The following is a 17,622-nucleotide window of genomic DNA, read 5'->3' as shown; positions in this document are numbered from 1 at the left end:
GACCCATCTAAAGTACTTGTACTATAGCATTCCCAGTTGATTATTGGAAAGTTAAGGTCCCCATAACAACTACCCTGTCACTCTTGCTTCTTTCGAGCATCATCTTTTCTATCCTATCCTCTACATCTTTGGAACTATTTGGAGGTCTATAGAAAACTCCCAACAGTGTAACCTCATATTTCCTGTTTCTAATCTCAGCCCATACTACCTCAGTAGACGAGTCCTCAAACGTCCTTTCTGCAGCTGTAATACTGTCCTTGACTAACAATGTCATAACCCGCCCTCTTTGACCATTTTTCCTGTTCTTACTGAAACATCTAAATCCCGGAACTTGCAATAACCATTCCTGTCCCTGCTCTACCCATGTCTCCGGAATGACCACAACATCAAAATCTTAGATACCAACCCATGCTGCAAGTTCACCCACCTTATTCCAGATGCTCCTGGCGTTGACGTAGTCACACTTCAAACCGACTTTTTGCTTGCCGGTGCCTTCTTGCGACCCTGAAACTTGATTTCTGACCTCACTACTCTCAACCTCTTGTATACTACAATTTAGGTTCCCATACGCCTGCTGATTTAGTTTAAACCCACCCTCAGAACATTAGCAAATGATCCCCCCCAGGATATTGGTACTCCTCTGGTTCAGGTGAAGACCGTCCTGTTTGTGCAAGGTCCCACCTATACCAGAAAAAGCCCTAATTATCCAGGAATCCAAAACCCTCCCTCCTGCACCATTCCTGTAGCCACGTGTTCAACTCCTCTCTCTCCCTATTCCTCGTTTTGCTAACTCGTGGAAGAGCAACAAATTAGAGAAACAACTCTCTTTGTTCTAGCTCTAAGCTTCCACCCTAGCTCCCTGAAATTTTGCCATAAATCCCCATCCCTTTTCCTACTTATGTTATTGGTGTCGATGTGGAACACGACTTGGGGTTGCTCTCCCTCCCCCTCAAGGATCCTGAGAACATGATCAGAGACATCATAAACACTGGCACCAAGGAGGCAATACACCAACCATGAGTCTCTGTCATTCCTACAGAACCTCCTATCTGTCCCTCTAACTATGGAGTCCCCAATGACTAATGCTCTGCTCCTCTTATCCCTTGCCTTCTGAGCAACAGGGACAGACTCTGTGCCAGAGACCTGTGCCCCATTTCTTGCCCCTAGTAAGTCACCCCCCACCAACAGTATCCAAAACAGTATACTTGTTGTTGAGGGGAACGGCCACAGGGGATTCCTGCACTGTCTGCCGGTTCCCTCTCTGTCCCCTGACGGTAACTCATCTACCTTCTTCTTTTACTTGAGGTGTGACTACCTCTCTGTAACTCCTTACAATAACCCCCACTGCCTCCTGAATGATCTGAAGTTCATCCAGCTCCAGTTCCTTAATGTGGTTTTCGAGGAGCTGGAGTTGGGTCCACTTCCCAGAAAAGGGCAAGTCGTGCCTCACAAACCTTATTGAATTCTTTGAAAAGGTGACGAAGGAGGTTGATGAGGGGAAAGCGGTAGATGTGGTATATATGGATTTTAGTAAGGCGTTTGATAAGGTTCCCCATGGTAGGCTACTGCAGAAAATACGGAGATATGGCATTGAGGGTGAGTTGGAGGTTTGGATTAGGAATTGGCTGGATGGAAGAAGACAGAGGGTAGTAGTTGATGGCAAAGTTTCTTCATGGAGTGCCGTCACTAGCGGTGTTCCGCAAGGATCTGTTTTGGGACCATTGCTGTTTGTCATTTTTATAAATGACCTGGAAGAGGGGTTAGAAGGTTGGGTGAGCAAGTTTGCGGATGACACGAAAGTCGGAGGAGTTGTTGACAGTGAGGAAGCATGTGGCAGGTTACAGCAGGATATAGAGAAGCTGCAGAGCTGGGCAGAAAGGTGGCAGATGGAATTCAATGTAGCTAAGTGCGAGGTGATTCACTTTGGGAAGAATAACAAAAAGATGGGGTACTGGGCTAATGGTCGGATACTTGGTAGTGTGGATGAGCAGAGGGATCTTGGTGTCCATGTACACAGATCTCTGAAAGTTGCCACCCAGGTAAATAGTGCGGTGAGGAAGGCATATGGCGTACTGGCTTTTATTGGTAGAGGAATTGAGTTCCGGAGTCCTGAGGTCATGATGCAGTTGTATAAGACTCTGGTACGGCCGCATCTGGAATATTGTGTGCAGTTTTGGTCGCCATACTATAGGAAGGATGTGGAGGCATTGGAACGGGTGCAGAGGAGGTTTACCAGGATGTTGCCTGGTATGGAAGGAAAATCGTATGAGGAAAGACTGAGGCACTTGGGGCTGTTTTCACTAGAGAAAAGAAGGTTTAGGGGTGACTTGATTGAGGTGTACAAGATGATTAGGGGGTTAGATAGGGTCGACAGTATGAACCTTTTCCCGCGTATTGAGTCGGGTATTACAAGGGGGCATAGCTTTAAATTAAGGGGGGGTAGATATAGGACTGAAGTTAGGGGTAGGTTCTTCACTCAGCGAGTCGTTAGTTCATGGAATGCCCTGCCAGTAACAGTGGTGGACTCTCCCTCTTTATGGGCATTTAAGAGGGCATTGGATAGGTATATGGAGGATAGTGGGTTAGTGTAGTTTAGGTGGGCTTGGATCGGCGCAACATCGAGGGCCCAAGGGCCTGTACTGCGCTGTATTCTTCTATGTTCTATGTTCTATGTTCCCACAGATGCAGTTAGCAGGGACACTAATGTTAACCCTGACCTCCCACATTCTGCAAGAGAAACCATAACCTAAATTCCAACGAGATTACTAAAATACTAAAAAATAAAAAAAACTAGTCACCTTACCAATCTGGCGCACAGAACCTTTTTTTTGGTTAGAGGAGGAGGACGGCTGGGAGACACTACCTGAGTAGTGTTTCAGGTAAAGCAACAGCCCAAATATAAAGCCTGAATTACTCAGTAGTCCCATGTTTGCTCCTGCTCAGTGTGTCACAGTATTTGACAAATTATCAGATAGCTTACATTCTAAGACCTGATTTACAGCTACTTTATAATCCCCACATAATCTTATACTATGATTTGCATTTGGAACTATCGCAATGGGAGTAGCCCAATTACTGTTCTGTGATAATGTTCTCCATCTCCAATCTTTTCAGCTCTTGCTCTTAGAACTTTGCACACTGGACAAGATCTACAGGAAATGGCCTGACGTTCCTGGCAATGTGTTAGCCATGAAATGGGTGGCCAGTTTTACTAAATACTTGAGGATACTAGGCTACAAATTCTTCCCTGCTCCCTTTGTATTTCCACTGAAGTAGTTTCCATCACTCAATTCTCTTCCTGCCTGGATAGTTTAACCCTTGCTCCAACCAATCAGCAATTTCCTGATTTGCAACAGTGGCAATGTCATTTAAAATGGATCTGACAGCCTCCATAATATTAGTTCAATAACCCCTTCCCTTTTCTCTTCTCTTTCCTCTTAGCTCCATACCCAGGGACCAGTTCAGTCAGTTAGTTACAGTTCTCACTGTACAGTACGATAATGATTCGAAGCTAACCTGTCACAGTGTGTACAATACCTGCTGCTATGATTAAGTGCCTAATTAGGCATCAGGTCACAATGGGGAGAACATGCTACAAATCTCACTCTGTAGACTGAAGCCAAATATTCTAATTGAACTGGAGACGAACTCTTGCTCTCTGGAGAATTTCACAGGCATAAGATTATACTGACTGTGAGAAACAATGTACAGTTTGAGCAGTCAGCCCAGCCATATAGTGTCATGCTACATTACCACAGTATAATAAGCACAGCTACCATCTAGTTATAAATGATGAGCAGGGCAGTCTGTGAGAGTATTAAAAATAAAGCTTTGCCACAATATATGTCTCAATATTTATGTTATAAAGCAAAGACCAGGACTACAGTGAAATAAACACAAATAATAATGTTATTACCAAACAATAACGTATTCCCAGGTCTACGTTACAGAGAGAAACTGACACTATTTTAGTGAAATGCAGTAGTAGTGGAGAGTGGTGGGGGGGGGAGGAAGTTCAATTAAAGGGGTGTTTAAAAAGTCAAGATCAAATGAGACAGCAGAGGTTCAGGATACTGAAGAGGTGAACAATACTCAAAAGTGTGACAGTAATGGGCAGAAAACAGAACCAGGGCGGCACGGTGGCATAATGGTTAGCACTGCTGCCTCACAGCGCCACAGACCCGGGTTCAATTCCCGCCTCAGGCAACTCTCTGTGTGGAGTTTGCACATTCTCCCCGTGTCTGCGTGGGTTTCCTCCGGGTGCTCCGGTTTCCTCCCACAGTCCAAAAACGTGCAGGTTAGGTGAATTGGCCATGCTAAATTGCCCGGAGTGTTAGGGGGAGGGGTAAATGTAGGGGAATGGGTTTGGGCGGGTTGCGGGTCGGTGTGGACCGGTTGGGCCGAAGGGCCTGTTACTGTAAGTAATCTAATCTAATCAAAGTTATAATGAAAAAGAGACAAAGCTTAAGGCACTTCCTTTGACTGCATGAAGTATTTGTAACAAAATAGTTAAGGCAACAACACAAATAGAAAGAAATGAATATGCCTTGACAGCTATTACAGAGATGTGTTTCCAAGATGATTGGGACTGGGAACTCAAATTCAAGGGTATTCAACATTCCAGAAAATTAGAAAAAAAGGAAATGAGGTGAGATAGCTTTGTTAATAAAGGATGGTATCAGCTCGGTGGTGTGTAGTGATATAGGTGAAATAGATTGTGATATGGAGTCAGCTTGGAATAGCAAGGGAAAGAAAGCACAGGTGACTATAGTCTTGTTTCGGCCTTTAGGTGAAGAGTTGCCTCACTGTAGAACAAAGCACAAATCAATAAATAGTCGTGGCATTTAAGAAGGGCACTACAATTGTCATGAGTGATTTTAATTTGCACATTGATTAGATAAATTAGATGGTCAAGAGTAACATAAAAACTAAATTTATTGAGTGCACCTGGATTTGTTTCTTAGAGTGGTACATGACACAACCTGTCTGGGTACAGGCCATTTCGGTCGAGTAATGTGCAATGAGATTAATAGAAGACCTCAAAGTTAAGGATTCTCTAGAGGGTAGCAATCACAACATGGCAGAATTTCAAATTCAATTCAAAGCAGCAACTCTGAACTTAAGCCAGTGTCCTCAACTTCAATACGAATAAGCATAAGAAGTAGGTCATTTAGTCCATCCAGCCTGCTCCACCACTCAATGAGGTCATGGTTGACCTGATAGCCCTCAACTGCATTTTTCTGCTTTTTCCCTATAATCCTTGATTCCCTTACTGATAAAAAAAATGTTTAGCTCAGCACTGAATATACTTAATGACCCAGACTCTGAAGTCGGGGAGAAAGTGAGGACTGCAGATGCTGGAGATCAGAGCTGAAAATGTGTTGCTGGAAAAGCGCAGCAGGTCAGGCCCTGTGGAGTGAGCCAGCAGGTCAGGCAGCAATGGGTGGCACAGTGGCATTTTCAAAATGCTCTTTAGGGTGGGTTTAAACTAATTCAATAGGGGGATGGGAAGTAAAATTGTAGTTCAAGTATATGGGAGAGTAGCGAAGTCAGAAATAAAATTTCAAGATTGCAAGAAGGCACCGGCATGCAAGACGTTGATTTGAAGTGTGCCTACTTAAACGCTAGTAGCATCCGGAATAAGGTGGGTGAACTTGCAGCATGGGTTGGTACCTGCGATTTCAATGTTGTGGCCATTTCAGAGACATGGGTAGAGCAGGGACAGGAATGGTTATTGCAGTTTCTGGAATTTAGAGGTTTCAGTAAGAACAGAGAAGATGATAAAAGAGAGGTCGTGTGGCAATTAGTCAAGGATAGTACTAAGGTTGCAGAAAGGACATTTGAGGGCTTGACTATTGAGGTAGTATGGGCTGAGATTAGAAACAGAAAAGGAGAGGTTACACTGTTGGGAGATTTCTATAGGCCTCCAAATAATTCCAAAGATGTAGAAGATAAGACAGCAAAGATGATCCTCGATAGGAGCGAGAGTGACAGGGTAGTTGTAATAGGGGACTTTAACTTTCCAAATATTGACTGGGAATACTATAGTTTAGATGGGTCCGTTTTTGTCCAATGTATGCAGAATGGTTTCCTGACACAATATGTAGACAGGCCAATAAGGGGGAGACCACATTAGATTTGGTACTGGGAAATGAACCCGGCCAGGTGTTAGATTTGGAGGTAGGTGAGCACTTTGGTGATAGTGACCACAATACGGTTATGTTTACTTCAGTGATAGAAATGGATAGGAATGTACTGTAGGACAAGAATTATAGTTGGTGGAGAGGCAATTACGATGCAATTAGGCAAGATTTAGGATGCACAATTGAAATGTGGAGCTTATTCAAGGACGAGCTACTGCAGATCCTTGATTCGCATGTACCTGCCAGGCAGGGAGGAGGTTGTCGAGCGCGGGAGCCATGGTTTACTAAGGAAGTTGAATCTTGGGTTAAGAGGAAGAAGAAGGCTTATGTGCGTATGTTAGAATGAGATGTGATGGCTCAGTTAGGATGCTTGAGAGTTACAGGTTAACCAGGAATGACCTAAAGAGAGAGCTAAGAAGAGCCAGGAGGGGACATGAGATGTTGTTGGCAGAAAGGATCAAGGAAAACCCTAAGGCTTTCTATAGGTATATTAGGAATAAAAGAAAGATTAGAATAAGATTACGGCGAATCAAGGATAGTGGTGGGAAATTGTGTGTGGAGTCCGAGGAGATGGGGAAGAACAAAATGAATATTTTTCATCAGTATTCACACTCAACAAAAAATGATGTCGAGGAGAATACTGAGATACAGGCTACTAGGTTAGATGGGATTGAGGTGCATAAGGAGGTGTTAGCAATTCTGGAAAGTGTAAAAATAATTATGTCGCCTGGGCGTGATGAGATCTATCCAAAGATTCTCTGGGATGCCAGGGAGGAGAATGTCGAGTCTTTGACTTTTAACTTTATGTCATCATTGTCTACAAGAATAGTGCCAGAAGACTGGAGGATAGCAAATGTTGCTCCCTTGTTCAAGAAGGGAAGTAGAGACAACCCTGGAAATTCTAGACCTATCAGCCTTACTTTGGTTGTGGGTAAAGTGTTGGAAAGGGTTATAAGAGATAGGATGTATAATCATGTAGAAAAGAATAAGTTGATTAGGGTTAGTCAACATGGTTTTGTGAAGGGTAGGTCGTGCCTCACTAACCTTATTGAGTTCTTTGAGAGGTGGATGAGGGTAAAGTGGTTGTTGTGGTATATGCATTTCAGTAAGGTATTTGATAAAGTTCCCCATGGTAGGCTATTGCATAAAATACGGAGGCATGGGACTGAGGGTGATTTAGCGGTTTGGATCAAACATTGGCTAGCTGAAAGAAGACAGAGGGTGCTGGTTGTTGGGAAATATTCATCCTGGAGTTCAGTTACTAGTGGTGTACCGCAAGGATCTGTTTTGGGTCCACTGCTGTTTGTCATTTTTATAAATGACCTGGACGAGGGCGTTGAAGGTTAGTAAATTGGTGGATGGCACTAAGGTCAGTAGAGTTGCGAATTGTGACGAAGGATGTTGTAGGCTACAGAGAGAAACAGATAAGCTGCAGAGCTGGGCTGAGAGTTGACAAATGGAGTTTAATGCAGAAAAGTGTGAGGTGATTCACTTTGGAAGAAGTAACAGAAATGCAAAGCACTGGGCTAATGGTAAGATTCTTGGTAGTGTAGATGAACAGAGACATCTCGGTGTCCAGATACATAGATCCTTAAAAGTTGCCACCCAGGTTGGTAGGGTTGTTAAGAAGGCATATGGTGTGTTAGCTTTTATTGGTAGAGGGACTGAGTTTCGGAACCATGTATAGTTGCAGCTATACAAAGCTCTGGTGTGGCCACATTAGGAGCATTGTGTACACATTATAGGAAGGATGTAGAAGTTTTGGAAAGGGTGCAGAGGAGATTTACTTGGATACTGCCTGGTATGGAGAGAAGGTCTTACGAGGAAAGGCTGAGGGACTTGAGGCTGTTTTCGTTCGAGAGAAGGTTGAGAGGTGACTTAATTGAGACATATAAGATAATCAGAGGGTTAGACATGGTGGACAGTGAGAGGTTTTTTTCTCAGATGGTGATGGCTAGCTTTAAATTGAGGGGCAATAGATATAGGACAGATCAGAGGTAGTTGTTTTTACTCAGAGTCATACGAGTGTAGAATGCACTGCCTGCAACAGTAGTAGACTTGACAACTTTAAGGGCATTTAAATGGTCATTGGATAGATATATGGATGAAAATGGAATGGCCTAGGTTAGATTGGCTTCAGATTGGTTTCACAGGTTGGTGCAACATTGAGAACCAAAGGGCCTGTACTCTTCTATGTTCTATAAGGTTTCCCATGGGAGACTGGTTAGCAAGGTTAGATCTCATGGAATACAAGGAGAACTGTCCATTTGGATACAGAACTGGCTGAAAGGTAGAAGACAGAGGGAAGTGGTGGAGGATTGCTTTTCAGACTGGAGGCCTGTGACCATGGAGTGACACAAGGATCGATGCTGGGTCCACTACTTTTTATCATTTATATAAATGATTTGGATGTGAACATAGGAGATATAGTTAGCAAGTTTGCAGATGACACCAAAATTGGAGATGTAATTGGCAACGAAGAAGGTTACCTTAGATTCCACCAGGATCTTAATCAGATTGGCCAATGGGCTAAGCAGTGGCAGATGGAGTCTGATTTAGAAAAATGCAAGGTGCTGCGTTTTGGAAAAGCAAGTCTTAGCAGGACCTATACACTTAATGGTTATGTCCTAGGGGTTGTTGCTGAACAAAGAAACCTTGGAGTGCAGATGCATAGTTCCTTGAACGTACAGCTGCAGTGAAGAAGGTGTTTGGTATGCTTTCCTTTATTGGTCACAGTATTGAGTATAAGAGTTGGGAGGTCATATTGCGGCTGTAGAGGATGTTGGTTCGGCCACTTTTGGAATATTTTGTGCAATTCTGGTCTCCTTGCTATTGAAAGGATGTTGTGAAACTTGCAAGGGCTCAGAAAAGATTTGCAAGGATGTTGCCAAGGTTGGAGGATTTGAGTTATAGGGAGAGGCTGAATAGGCTGGGGCTGTTTTCCCTGGAATGTCGGACGCTGACGGGTGACCTTACAGGGGTTTATAAAATCATTAGGGGCATGGATAGGGTAAATAGACAAAGTCTTTTCCCTGGGGAAGTCCAGAACTGGAAGGCATAGGTTTAGGGTGAGAGGGGAAAGATATAGAAGGACCTAAGGGGCAACTTTTTCACGCAGAGGATGGTGCATGCATGGAATAAGCTGCCAGAGGAAGTAGTGGAGGCTCATACAATTGCAACATTTAAAAGGCATCAGGATGGGTATATGAATAGGAAGGGTTTGGAGGGATATGGGCCAAGTGCTGGCAAATGGGCGTAGACTAGGTTGGGATATCTGGTTGGCATGGACGAGTTAGACCAAAGGGTCTGTTTCCGTGCTGTACTTCTCTATGACATGGATCATTCACATAGCCTTTCTGGCTGAAGATTGTTGTGTGTGCTTCAGCCTTATCTTTTACACTTATGAGCTGGGCTCTTCCAACATTGAGGATGGGGATATTTATGGAGCCTCCTCCTTCGGGGAATTACTTAATTGTCCACTACCATTCACAACTGATGTGGCAGGACTGCAGAGCTTAGATCTTATCTGTTGGTTGGGGGATCACTAATGCTGCATATGCTCCTTGGTATGCAAGTGTCCTGATTTTATGCAGCTTCACATGGTTGACACTGGTGCTGCTCCTGGCATGCCCTTCTGCACTCTTCTTTGAACCAGAGTTGATCCCAAGCTAAATGATAACAGTAGAAGGGGTGGATATGGTGTACTATGAGATTGCAGATTGTGTTGGGAGTACAATCCAGCTGCAGCTGATAACCTAGAGTGCCTTATAGATGCCCAGTCTTGAGTTGTTAGATCGGTTTGAAGTCTATCTCATTTAGTACGGCGATAGCGGTACAAAACACAATGGAGGGTATGCTCAATGTGAAGACAGGTCATCATCTCCTTAAAGGACCACATGGTGGTCTCTCTTATGAGTAGCGTCATGGACAGATGCACCTGCAGTTGGCAGATTGCTAAGGATGAAGTCAAGTATGTTTTTCCCTTATTGGTTCCCTTATCACCTGCTGCAAAATCAGTCTAGCAGCTAGGTCCTTTTGGATCCCACTAGCTCGATCAGTAATACTGCTGTCAGGCCACTCAGTGATGGATCCTGAAGTTCTCACCCAGAGTACATTTTGCACCTTTGCCACCCTGGGTGCTTCCTCCAAGTGTTGTCTAATATAGATTGGTACATCATCCAAGTGAGAATTGTACATTGTAATCAGGAGGTTTCTCTGCCCATGTTTAACCTAACATCTTAAGACTTCATGGGGTCCAACATTGGGGATTCTCAGGGCAACTGAATTAACAGCGTATGTCACTGTGATACCACCTTTATTCGGCTTGTTCTGCCAGTGGGACAAGACATAGCCAGGAATGGTGATTGCATCAAGTGTGACGACGACAAGTTGTTGCTTGATTAGTTTGTGGGACAGCTCTCCCAATTTTGGCATAAGATGTTAATAAAGGACATCAGTAAACCAGGTCTGTCTTTTTTAAGTAAATCAACAATGATTTCACAGTCATCATTCAGCTCTTGATTCCAGATATCAATTAAATTCAAATTTCATCATCTGCCATTGTGGGATTTGAATCCCAACCCCCAGTACATTTCCTGGACCTCTGAAATACAAGTGTATTGAAAAACATCACAGTATTGTATGTCTTCCAAATACAAAGAATAACGCAAAGCAAATATTTACACTTTGTTGACAGTCAAGAACAATTGACTGTGTCTGGCAGCAAAATAACAACATGGCGGGGGGGTTAGTGTGGGAGATTCAGGAAATGAAGCGGGGGTGCGTGGGGGGAGGTGGTAACAGTGATTTATAGGGAGTGCAAATACTACAACAGTTTGCTTTGCTCTCCAACTGCTTTCAGTGAAATAGCTGGCTATTGTTAACCTCCCTTGCAGGAGCATGGGGATAGCTAATGGCTAATTGAAAGTATTCAAATACACTATCTTGAACAGATAGGTTCAATATTAATAGCAATGCATAGTCCTGATTATAATGTTTGCTGCAGCATGATACTGATTTTGGAAAAGCAATTTATTCAAACCAAAGAAACTTTGTTTGATACTAAATCAATACCACCAACCACAGAAGGATGGGTGAAGGTTGAGCCGTCAAAGATCAGACTGGACTGTTTTAGAAATTCCACACATTTGACAGGCTTGACCTACGAACCTTAGGGCTGGCAAAGAGAAAATTGAAAACATTCAGAGTCCCTGAGTTAATCCACATACACACCCGGGCCATATCCCCAGCTCACAACAGCTAAGGTAATGGAAATATCAGATCAGGGAATCTCATAATACTTGTTTGGTGAAGACAGTTTTGGATTCAGCAATGATGGAAGCCCCACTTGACTGAATTGCCTACCTTAGAAAAGGCATATGAATGAGAAAGAAGAGGAGCTGCTCACAAATGAGAACACATATCGAGGAGGGAGAGAATTAAGTAAACTCTAAAAATTAGTTACTCGGTTTCCTTTAGCAAACCAAAAAATGAACTGAAATCAAATATGAGAGTGTACAAAATATCAAGTCTGCCTAAAGGTTAGAAATATCTCCACAGAATGTGAGCCCAAAAACATTATTACCTTATTTCTCTATGAACTTTCTACGTACAATATTTAAGACATTGAACTGGCTAGTATCAATTTGCAATTTCATTGACATGAGTGACTAATGTTGCAGATATTTCTCTGCTCCTCTCAAACAGGGGAAGGGAGAAAGAGTTTGCAATGCTTGAATGATGATCAAATGAAAGGACTTTTAGTTTTCAGTTGATCATGTAAGATTCCAGTCCCAACTTGAGGTTGGAGGTAAAAGAATGGAAAATTGAACCAATGCTAATGAAAATTTCTAGTTCAGAGCAAGAGCAGGAAATGGTATCCACATAATCATCAATGGGCCAGGCTGGGGGGACTAAGCAAAATTGGGAGAAGAAATGCTCTGCATATGTCTCAATAAAGTGAGGCATAGATAGGATGCATACAAGTCACTGATGAAGAAGCAGCACTCTGAAAGCTAGTGCTTCCAAATAAACCTGGTGTTGTGTGATTTTTAACGTTGTCCACCCCAGTTGAACACCAGTTTCTCCACATCAGGACATAATATGGGTGGGGGTCAACATTTTCACATAATCTCTGTCTCCGTTTTGTTTTCTTTCTTTGAAGGTTTCAGTTTTACTCTGGTTTTATTCTTGATTTTTACCTGAAAGACCATTGTTATCATACCATTCACATCTCCTCTGGACAGATCATCTGCTTCTTTACTTGTCTTCTTATCACTCCCATTGGCACCACCCCTCCAAATTTTCTGGCATTTAATCTCTTCTGTTTTTCACCCCATCACATACTTTTTCTTTTATTCTTTTCTACCTGCAAGCCCTCCCCAATTTCCAATTTTTAATTATTAGATTTACGATTTTTCACTGTTCTAATGGAAGGTCATTTACACGAAGCATTAACTCTGTTACGCTGCAGAGAATCCGCTGACCTGTTGAGTGTTTCCAGCATTTCTGGATCCAACTGTACATTTCCAGCATCCATAATAGATTGCTTTTGGACTATTAAAAGATATGGGGAATAAGAAGCAGAATGGGATTGATTTAGCTAGGATATTGAAGGCTATGTGGAGAGAGGAGAAGAGTGGGATTAGACTTGGTGGGATATTAAAACGTATTGGCAACATGCAGGACGATGAAATTTAGGATGTGGAGAAGACATTGTATAGGTAGAAGGACCTGTTCTTGTTTCGGAACAGTCAATGATTCCAATATTACTCATCTTTTACATAGAATATTAAGGAAGTTGTCAATATTTTTAAATACTGTCCAGTCATTTCCTCCTGTTGCTTTTAGACTCAAATATATTGAAAAATATATTTCAATATGTGTATATTTTCCCAGAGGTATGACTATAGGACAGAAGTTTATATTTTCCATATTTATCTCTAATCAAATCATTGCCTTAGACACCATTCATCCAATCACAGTTTAAATGCAGACTGAAGTCTTCACCTTCTGGGCTGGAATGATCATTGTTTATGGAGTGTTGATTTGCAGAAGCGTCAGATAATTGCTCACTTCCTTTCTGTCAATGCTGTAATATTACACCTATTTTTCCTATCAACCTGTTCAGAGATGTTATTCCACACCTCTGGAACAGGTGGAACTTGAACCTGTATCTCTTGGTCCAAGGGTAGGAACTCTACCATTGTACAACAAGTTGTAATATTATACTTTGGTTTGACCACACTTGGAGAACTGCACACAATGCCAATCATTGTTCTGTCAAAAGGTTATCAATGTAATGGAAAAAGCGTCAATCCATTTACAAGAATAATAACAGAAGTGAGAAGTTCTAATTGCAACCCTGACAGAGATATTTCATTGGCTGCATCTTACTGTGGGACTTTTGAAATTCTGAAAAGTGCTTTTTAAATGCAATTCATACTTATGGTTGTAAACAGATGATAAGTGGGGATCACTACCATTACCCTCACATAAATAAACTGGATGGGTACAACCATTGCAAGATAGATCTATAAACATCAAAAATTGCCACAACACCCTATTAAAATAGTTATTTCATACTGGCCTGATGGGAGACTGTTCAGCGGCCATAGGGAAACAAAGATAATTCATTTCCTTCAGGATAATATTCCACTGACAGAAATTCAACCTTTCCACAGCCCAGATCATTTTAAAATAGTCACCATAGTAATATGCCACAACTCCATCATGCAGCAAAACACACAATTTTTGGAGGATAAAGTGAAATAGGATGGGCAGGTTTGGCCCAAGATCTCGCAATTGCATTGTGCTAACCAGACTTGCCCATAACCATCTTGCTTCACATACACTCCAGTCTCACACTGCTATCCTCACTCACACTGGGATCACACCACTGTTCAGCAGATCACTCACCCTGCTGACACTGCTGGCAGCCTGTTGTGATGGCAAAACAGAATTGCCAATTACGCACATTACTCACTGTTTTATTGGGCCAATTGTGTCTCTCAAAGACATCCTGGGCTCGATCCTCTCCTCCATCTGTGAACATCATTATCATCTTATTACAGTTTGCTCGAATGTTTGTGCTGGACTGGAGGAGACAAACAGGGAAGACAGTTAATCTTTTTGTTTGATTGTCCAATGACCAATGATTGGCAGTCATTGCAAGTGATGATAATAATGGTCTCATCAATCGTCAAAAACCAAACAATGAATAGTTATGAACAATCAGCAGACTGGAGGCCTGAGCAGAGTGGGTACAGCCAGTGTGATGAAGGCCTGAGCAGAGTGGGGACAGCCAGCGGGATGGAGGCCTGAGCAGTGTGGGGACAATCAGCGGGATAGAGGCCTGAGCAGAGTGGGGACAACCAGCGGGATAGAGGCCTGAGCAGAGTGGGGACAACCAGTGGGATAGAGACCTGAGCAGAGTGGGTACAGTCAGCGGGATAGAGGCCTGAGCAGAGTGTGGACAGCCAACGGGATAGAGGCCTGAGCAGAGTGGGGACAACCAGTGGGATAGAGGCCTGAGCAGAGTGGGGACAGCCAGCGGGATAGAGGCCTGAGCAGAGTGGGGACAACCAGCGGGATGGAGGCCTGAGCAGAGTGGGGTCAGCCAACGGGATAAAGGCCTGAGCAGAGTGGGGACAACCAGTGGGATGGAGGCCTGAGCAGAGTGGGTACAGCCAGCCGGATAGAGGCCTGAGCAGAGTGGGGACAACCAGCGGGATGGAGGCCTGAGCAGAGTGGGGACAGCCAGCGGGATGGAGGCCTGAGCAGAGTGGGGACAGCCAACGGGATGGAGGCCTGAGCAGAGTGGGGACAGCCAGCCGGATAGAGGCCTGAGCAGAGTGGGGACAACCAGCGGGATAGAGGCCTGAGCAGAGTGGGGACAGCCAGCCGGATAGAGGCCTGAGCAGAGTGGGGACAGCCAGCGGGATGGAGGCCTGAGCAGAGTAGGGACAGCCAGCGGGATAGAGGCCTGAGCAGAGTGGGGAGAGCCAGCGGGATAGAGGCCTGAGCAGAGTAGGGATGGAGGCCTGAGCAGAGTGGGGACAGCTTGTAGAATAGAGGCCTGAGCAGAGTGGGGACAGCCAGCGGGATGGAGGCCTGAGCAGAGTGGGGATAGCCAGCGGGATGGAGGCCTGAGCAGAGTGAGGATAGCCAGCGGGATGGAGGCCTGAGCAGAGTGAGGATAGCCAGCGGGATGGAGGCTTGAGCAGAGTGAGGATAGCCAGCGGGATGGAGGCCTGAGCAGAGTAGGGACAGCCAGCGGGATGGAGGCCTGAGTAGAGTGAGGACAACCAGTGGGATGGAGGCCTGAGCAGAGTGAGGACAGCCAGCGGGATGGAGGCCTGAGCAGAGTAGGGACAGCCAGCGGGATGGAGGCCTGAGCAGAGTGAGGACAACCAGTGGGATGGAGGCCTGAGCAGAGTGAGGACAGCCAGCGGGATGGAGGCCTGAGCAGAGTAGGGACAGCCAGCGGGATGGAGGCCTGAGCAGAGTGGGGACAGCCAGCGGGATGGAGGCCTGAGCAGAGTGGGGACAGCCAGCGGGATGGAGGCATGAGCAGAACGGGGACAGTTGTGGGGCTGGGGACTAGTGCAGGTGTTCAGTGGCTTGCAAGTCTGGGCAGACCACGTCTGGAAGGTCTACTGAAAGACTGTAATACTTATCTTTTTAACTTTATTCCCATTTTTCAAACTTATACAATATACAACTGTGAACAATGTAACTTTTTTCCTTTCTTTTTTCTTTTATTTCTGTATCTCGTATCTAAGAACTGTAGCTAGATACTTTGTACCTAAGATGGCGCCATATCAGGCGACGGTGTAAGCTTTTCGCTGTATTCCTGTACTTGAATACACCTGACAATAAAGTATATTCTAACTCTAATACATTCAGCTATAAATGTTCACCTTTATAAAAATAACTAGCCATTGATGCTACCATTCCATTACGTATAGAGAAGACTGTAGCCAATGTTTTTGGTCCCCACTCTAAACCTCACTTCCTAGCGACTGCTCCCTCTCCCTGGCAATATTCTGATCAAATCTGTGTATTTGTCACCTTGGTGTCACACAGATCTAAAGAAGAGCTTTTGATTTATTTCCCTGCTCATAACTTTCCCATCTCAACTTACCTTCTGCTGAAACCTATACAAGTGTCTTCATTATTTCCACACTTGGCTATTCCAACATCCTGGCTGGTCTGTCATATTCTATCCTATATAATTTTGGGGTCATCTCATGCTCTGCTGCCTATATCTTACCCCTCAGCAGGTCCTGTTCCCCTGTCGCATTGTATTTCCTGATATATATTGTGTCCTGGTGAAGCAACAACTAGATGTTAAATTCTATTTTTTTCAAATCTCTCTGGCAGTGTTCTCTTCCCTATCTTTATATTCTCCACAAACCCTTCTAAGACATTTGCACTCGTCTACTTGTGGCTTCCTGTGTATACCCATTTATCATCAGCCGACGATGGCTTGAAACTTCCCAGGCCTTAAACCATGGTAATCCAACTCTAAAGCCTTCTGCATTTGAAATTTCACTTTTTAGAGTCATAGAGATGTATTGCATGGAAACAGACCCTTCAGCTCAACTCGTCCATGCCAACCAGATTACCTACCTTACCTAGTCCCGATTTGGAGATGCCGGTGTTGGACTGGGGTGTACAAAGTTAAAAATCACACAACACCAGGTTATAGTCCAACAGGTTTAATTGGAAACACACTAGCTTTCGGAGCGACGCTCGTTCATCAGGTGATTGCGGAGGGCTCGATTGTAACACAGAATTTATAGCAAAAATTTGCAGTGTGATGTAACTGAAATTATACATTGAAAAATTGATTGTCTGTTAAGCCTTTCATCTGTTAGAATACAGTGATAGTTTCACTTCTTTCATGTGTAAATCACAAAACCCTTTTTTTTAAAAACCCGAGAATGCAACTTTAAAAGAAAAAGGGTTTTGTGATTTACACATGAAAGAAGTGAAACTATCACGGTATTCTAACAGATGAAAGGCTTAACAGACAATCAATTTTTCAATGTATAATTTCAGTTACATCACACTGCAAATTTTTGCTATAAATTCTGTGTTACAATCGAGCCCTCCACAATCACCCGATGAAGGAGCGTCACTCCGAAAGCTAGTGTGCTTCCAATTAAACCTGTTGGACAATAACTTGGTGTTGTGTGATTTTTAACCTAGTCCCATTTGCCAGCACCTGGCCCATATCCTTCTAAACCCTTCCTATTCATATACTCATCCAAATGCCTTTTAAATGTTGCAATTGTACTAGCCTTTACCGCTTCCTCTGGCAGCTCAATCCATACATGCACCACACTCTCCATGTAAACATTGCCCCTCAAGTCCCTTTTAAATTTTTTCCCACTCACCCTAAACCTATGCCCTCTAGTTTGAGACTCCCACACTCCAGAGAAAAGAACTTGTCTATTTACCCTATCCATGCCCC

General features: G+C 43.8%; 1 protein-coding gene across 4 annotated transcripts in view; it reads right to left on the bottom strand.

The window, feature by feature from the left end:
* The window catches only part of cacna2d2a (calcium voltage-gated channel auxiliary subunit alpha2delta 2a), an 824,866-nt gene that overhangs the window by 130,643 nt on the left and 676,601 nt on the right, over positions 1 to 17,622 (bottom strand). For all 4 annotated transcript variants that reach the window (XM_043708451.2, XM_043708452.2, XM_043708454.2 and 1 more), the window contains one exon: positions 14,128 to 14,238. In XM_043708451.2, coding sequence (XP_043564386.1) covers positions 14,128 to 14,238 — 111 coding nt within the window. The remainder of the gene's footprint in view (positions 1 to 14,127; positions 14,239 to 17,622) is intronic.

The sequence above is a fragment of the Chiloscyllium plagiosum genome, unplaced genomic scaffold, assembly GCF_037043375.1.
Source record: "Chiloscyllium plagiosum isolate Xiang-an unplaced genomic scaffold, Cpla_swu_hap1 HiC_scaffold_14, whole genome shotgun sequence".
In the NCBI taxonomy this organism is placed as follows: Eukaryota; Metazoa; Chordata; class Chondrichthyes; order Orectolobiformes; family Hemiscylliidae; genus Chiloscyllium; species Chiloscyllium plagiosum.
The sequence above is the reverse complement of the archived record's forward strand: the minus strand, read 5'-3'. Positions and strand labels throughout refer to the sequence as shown.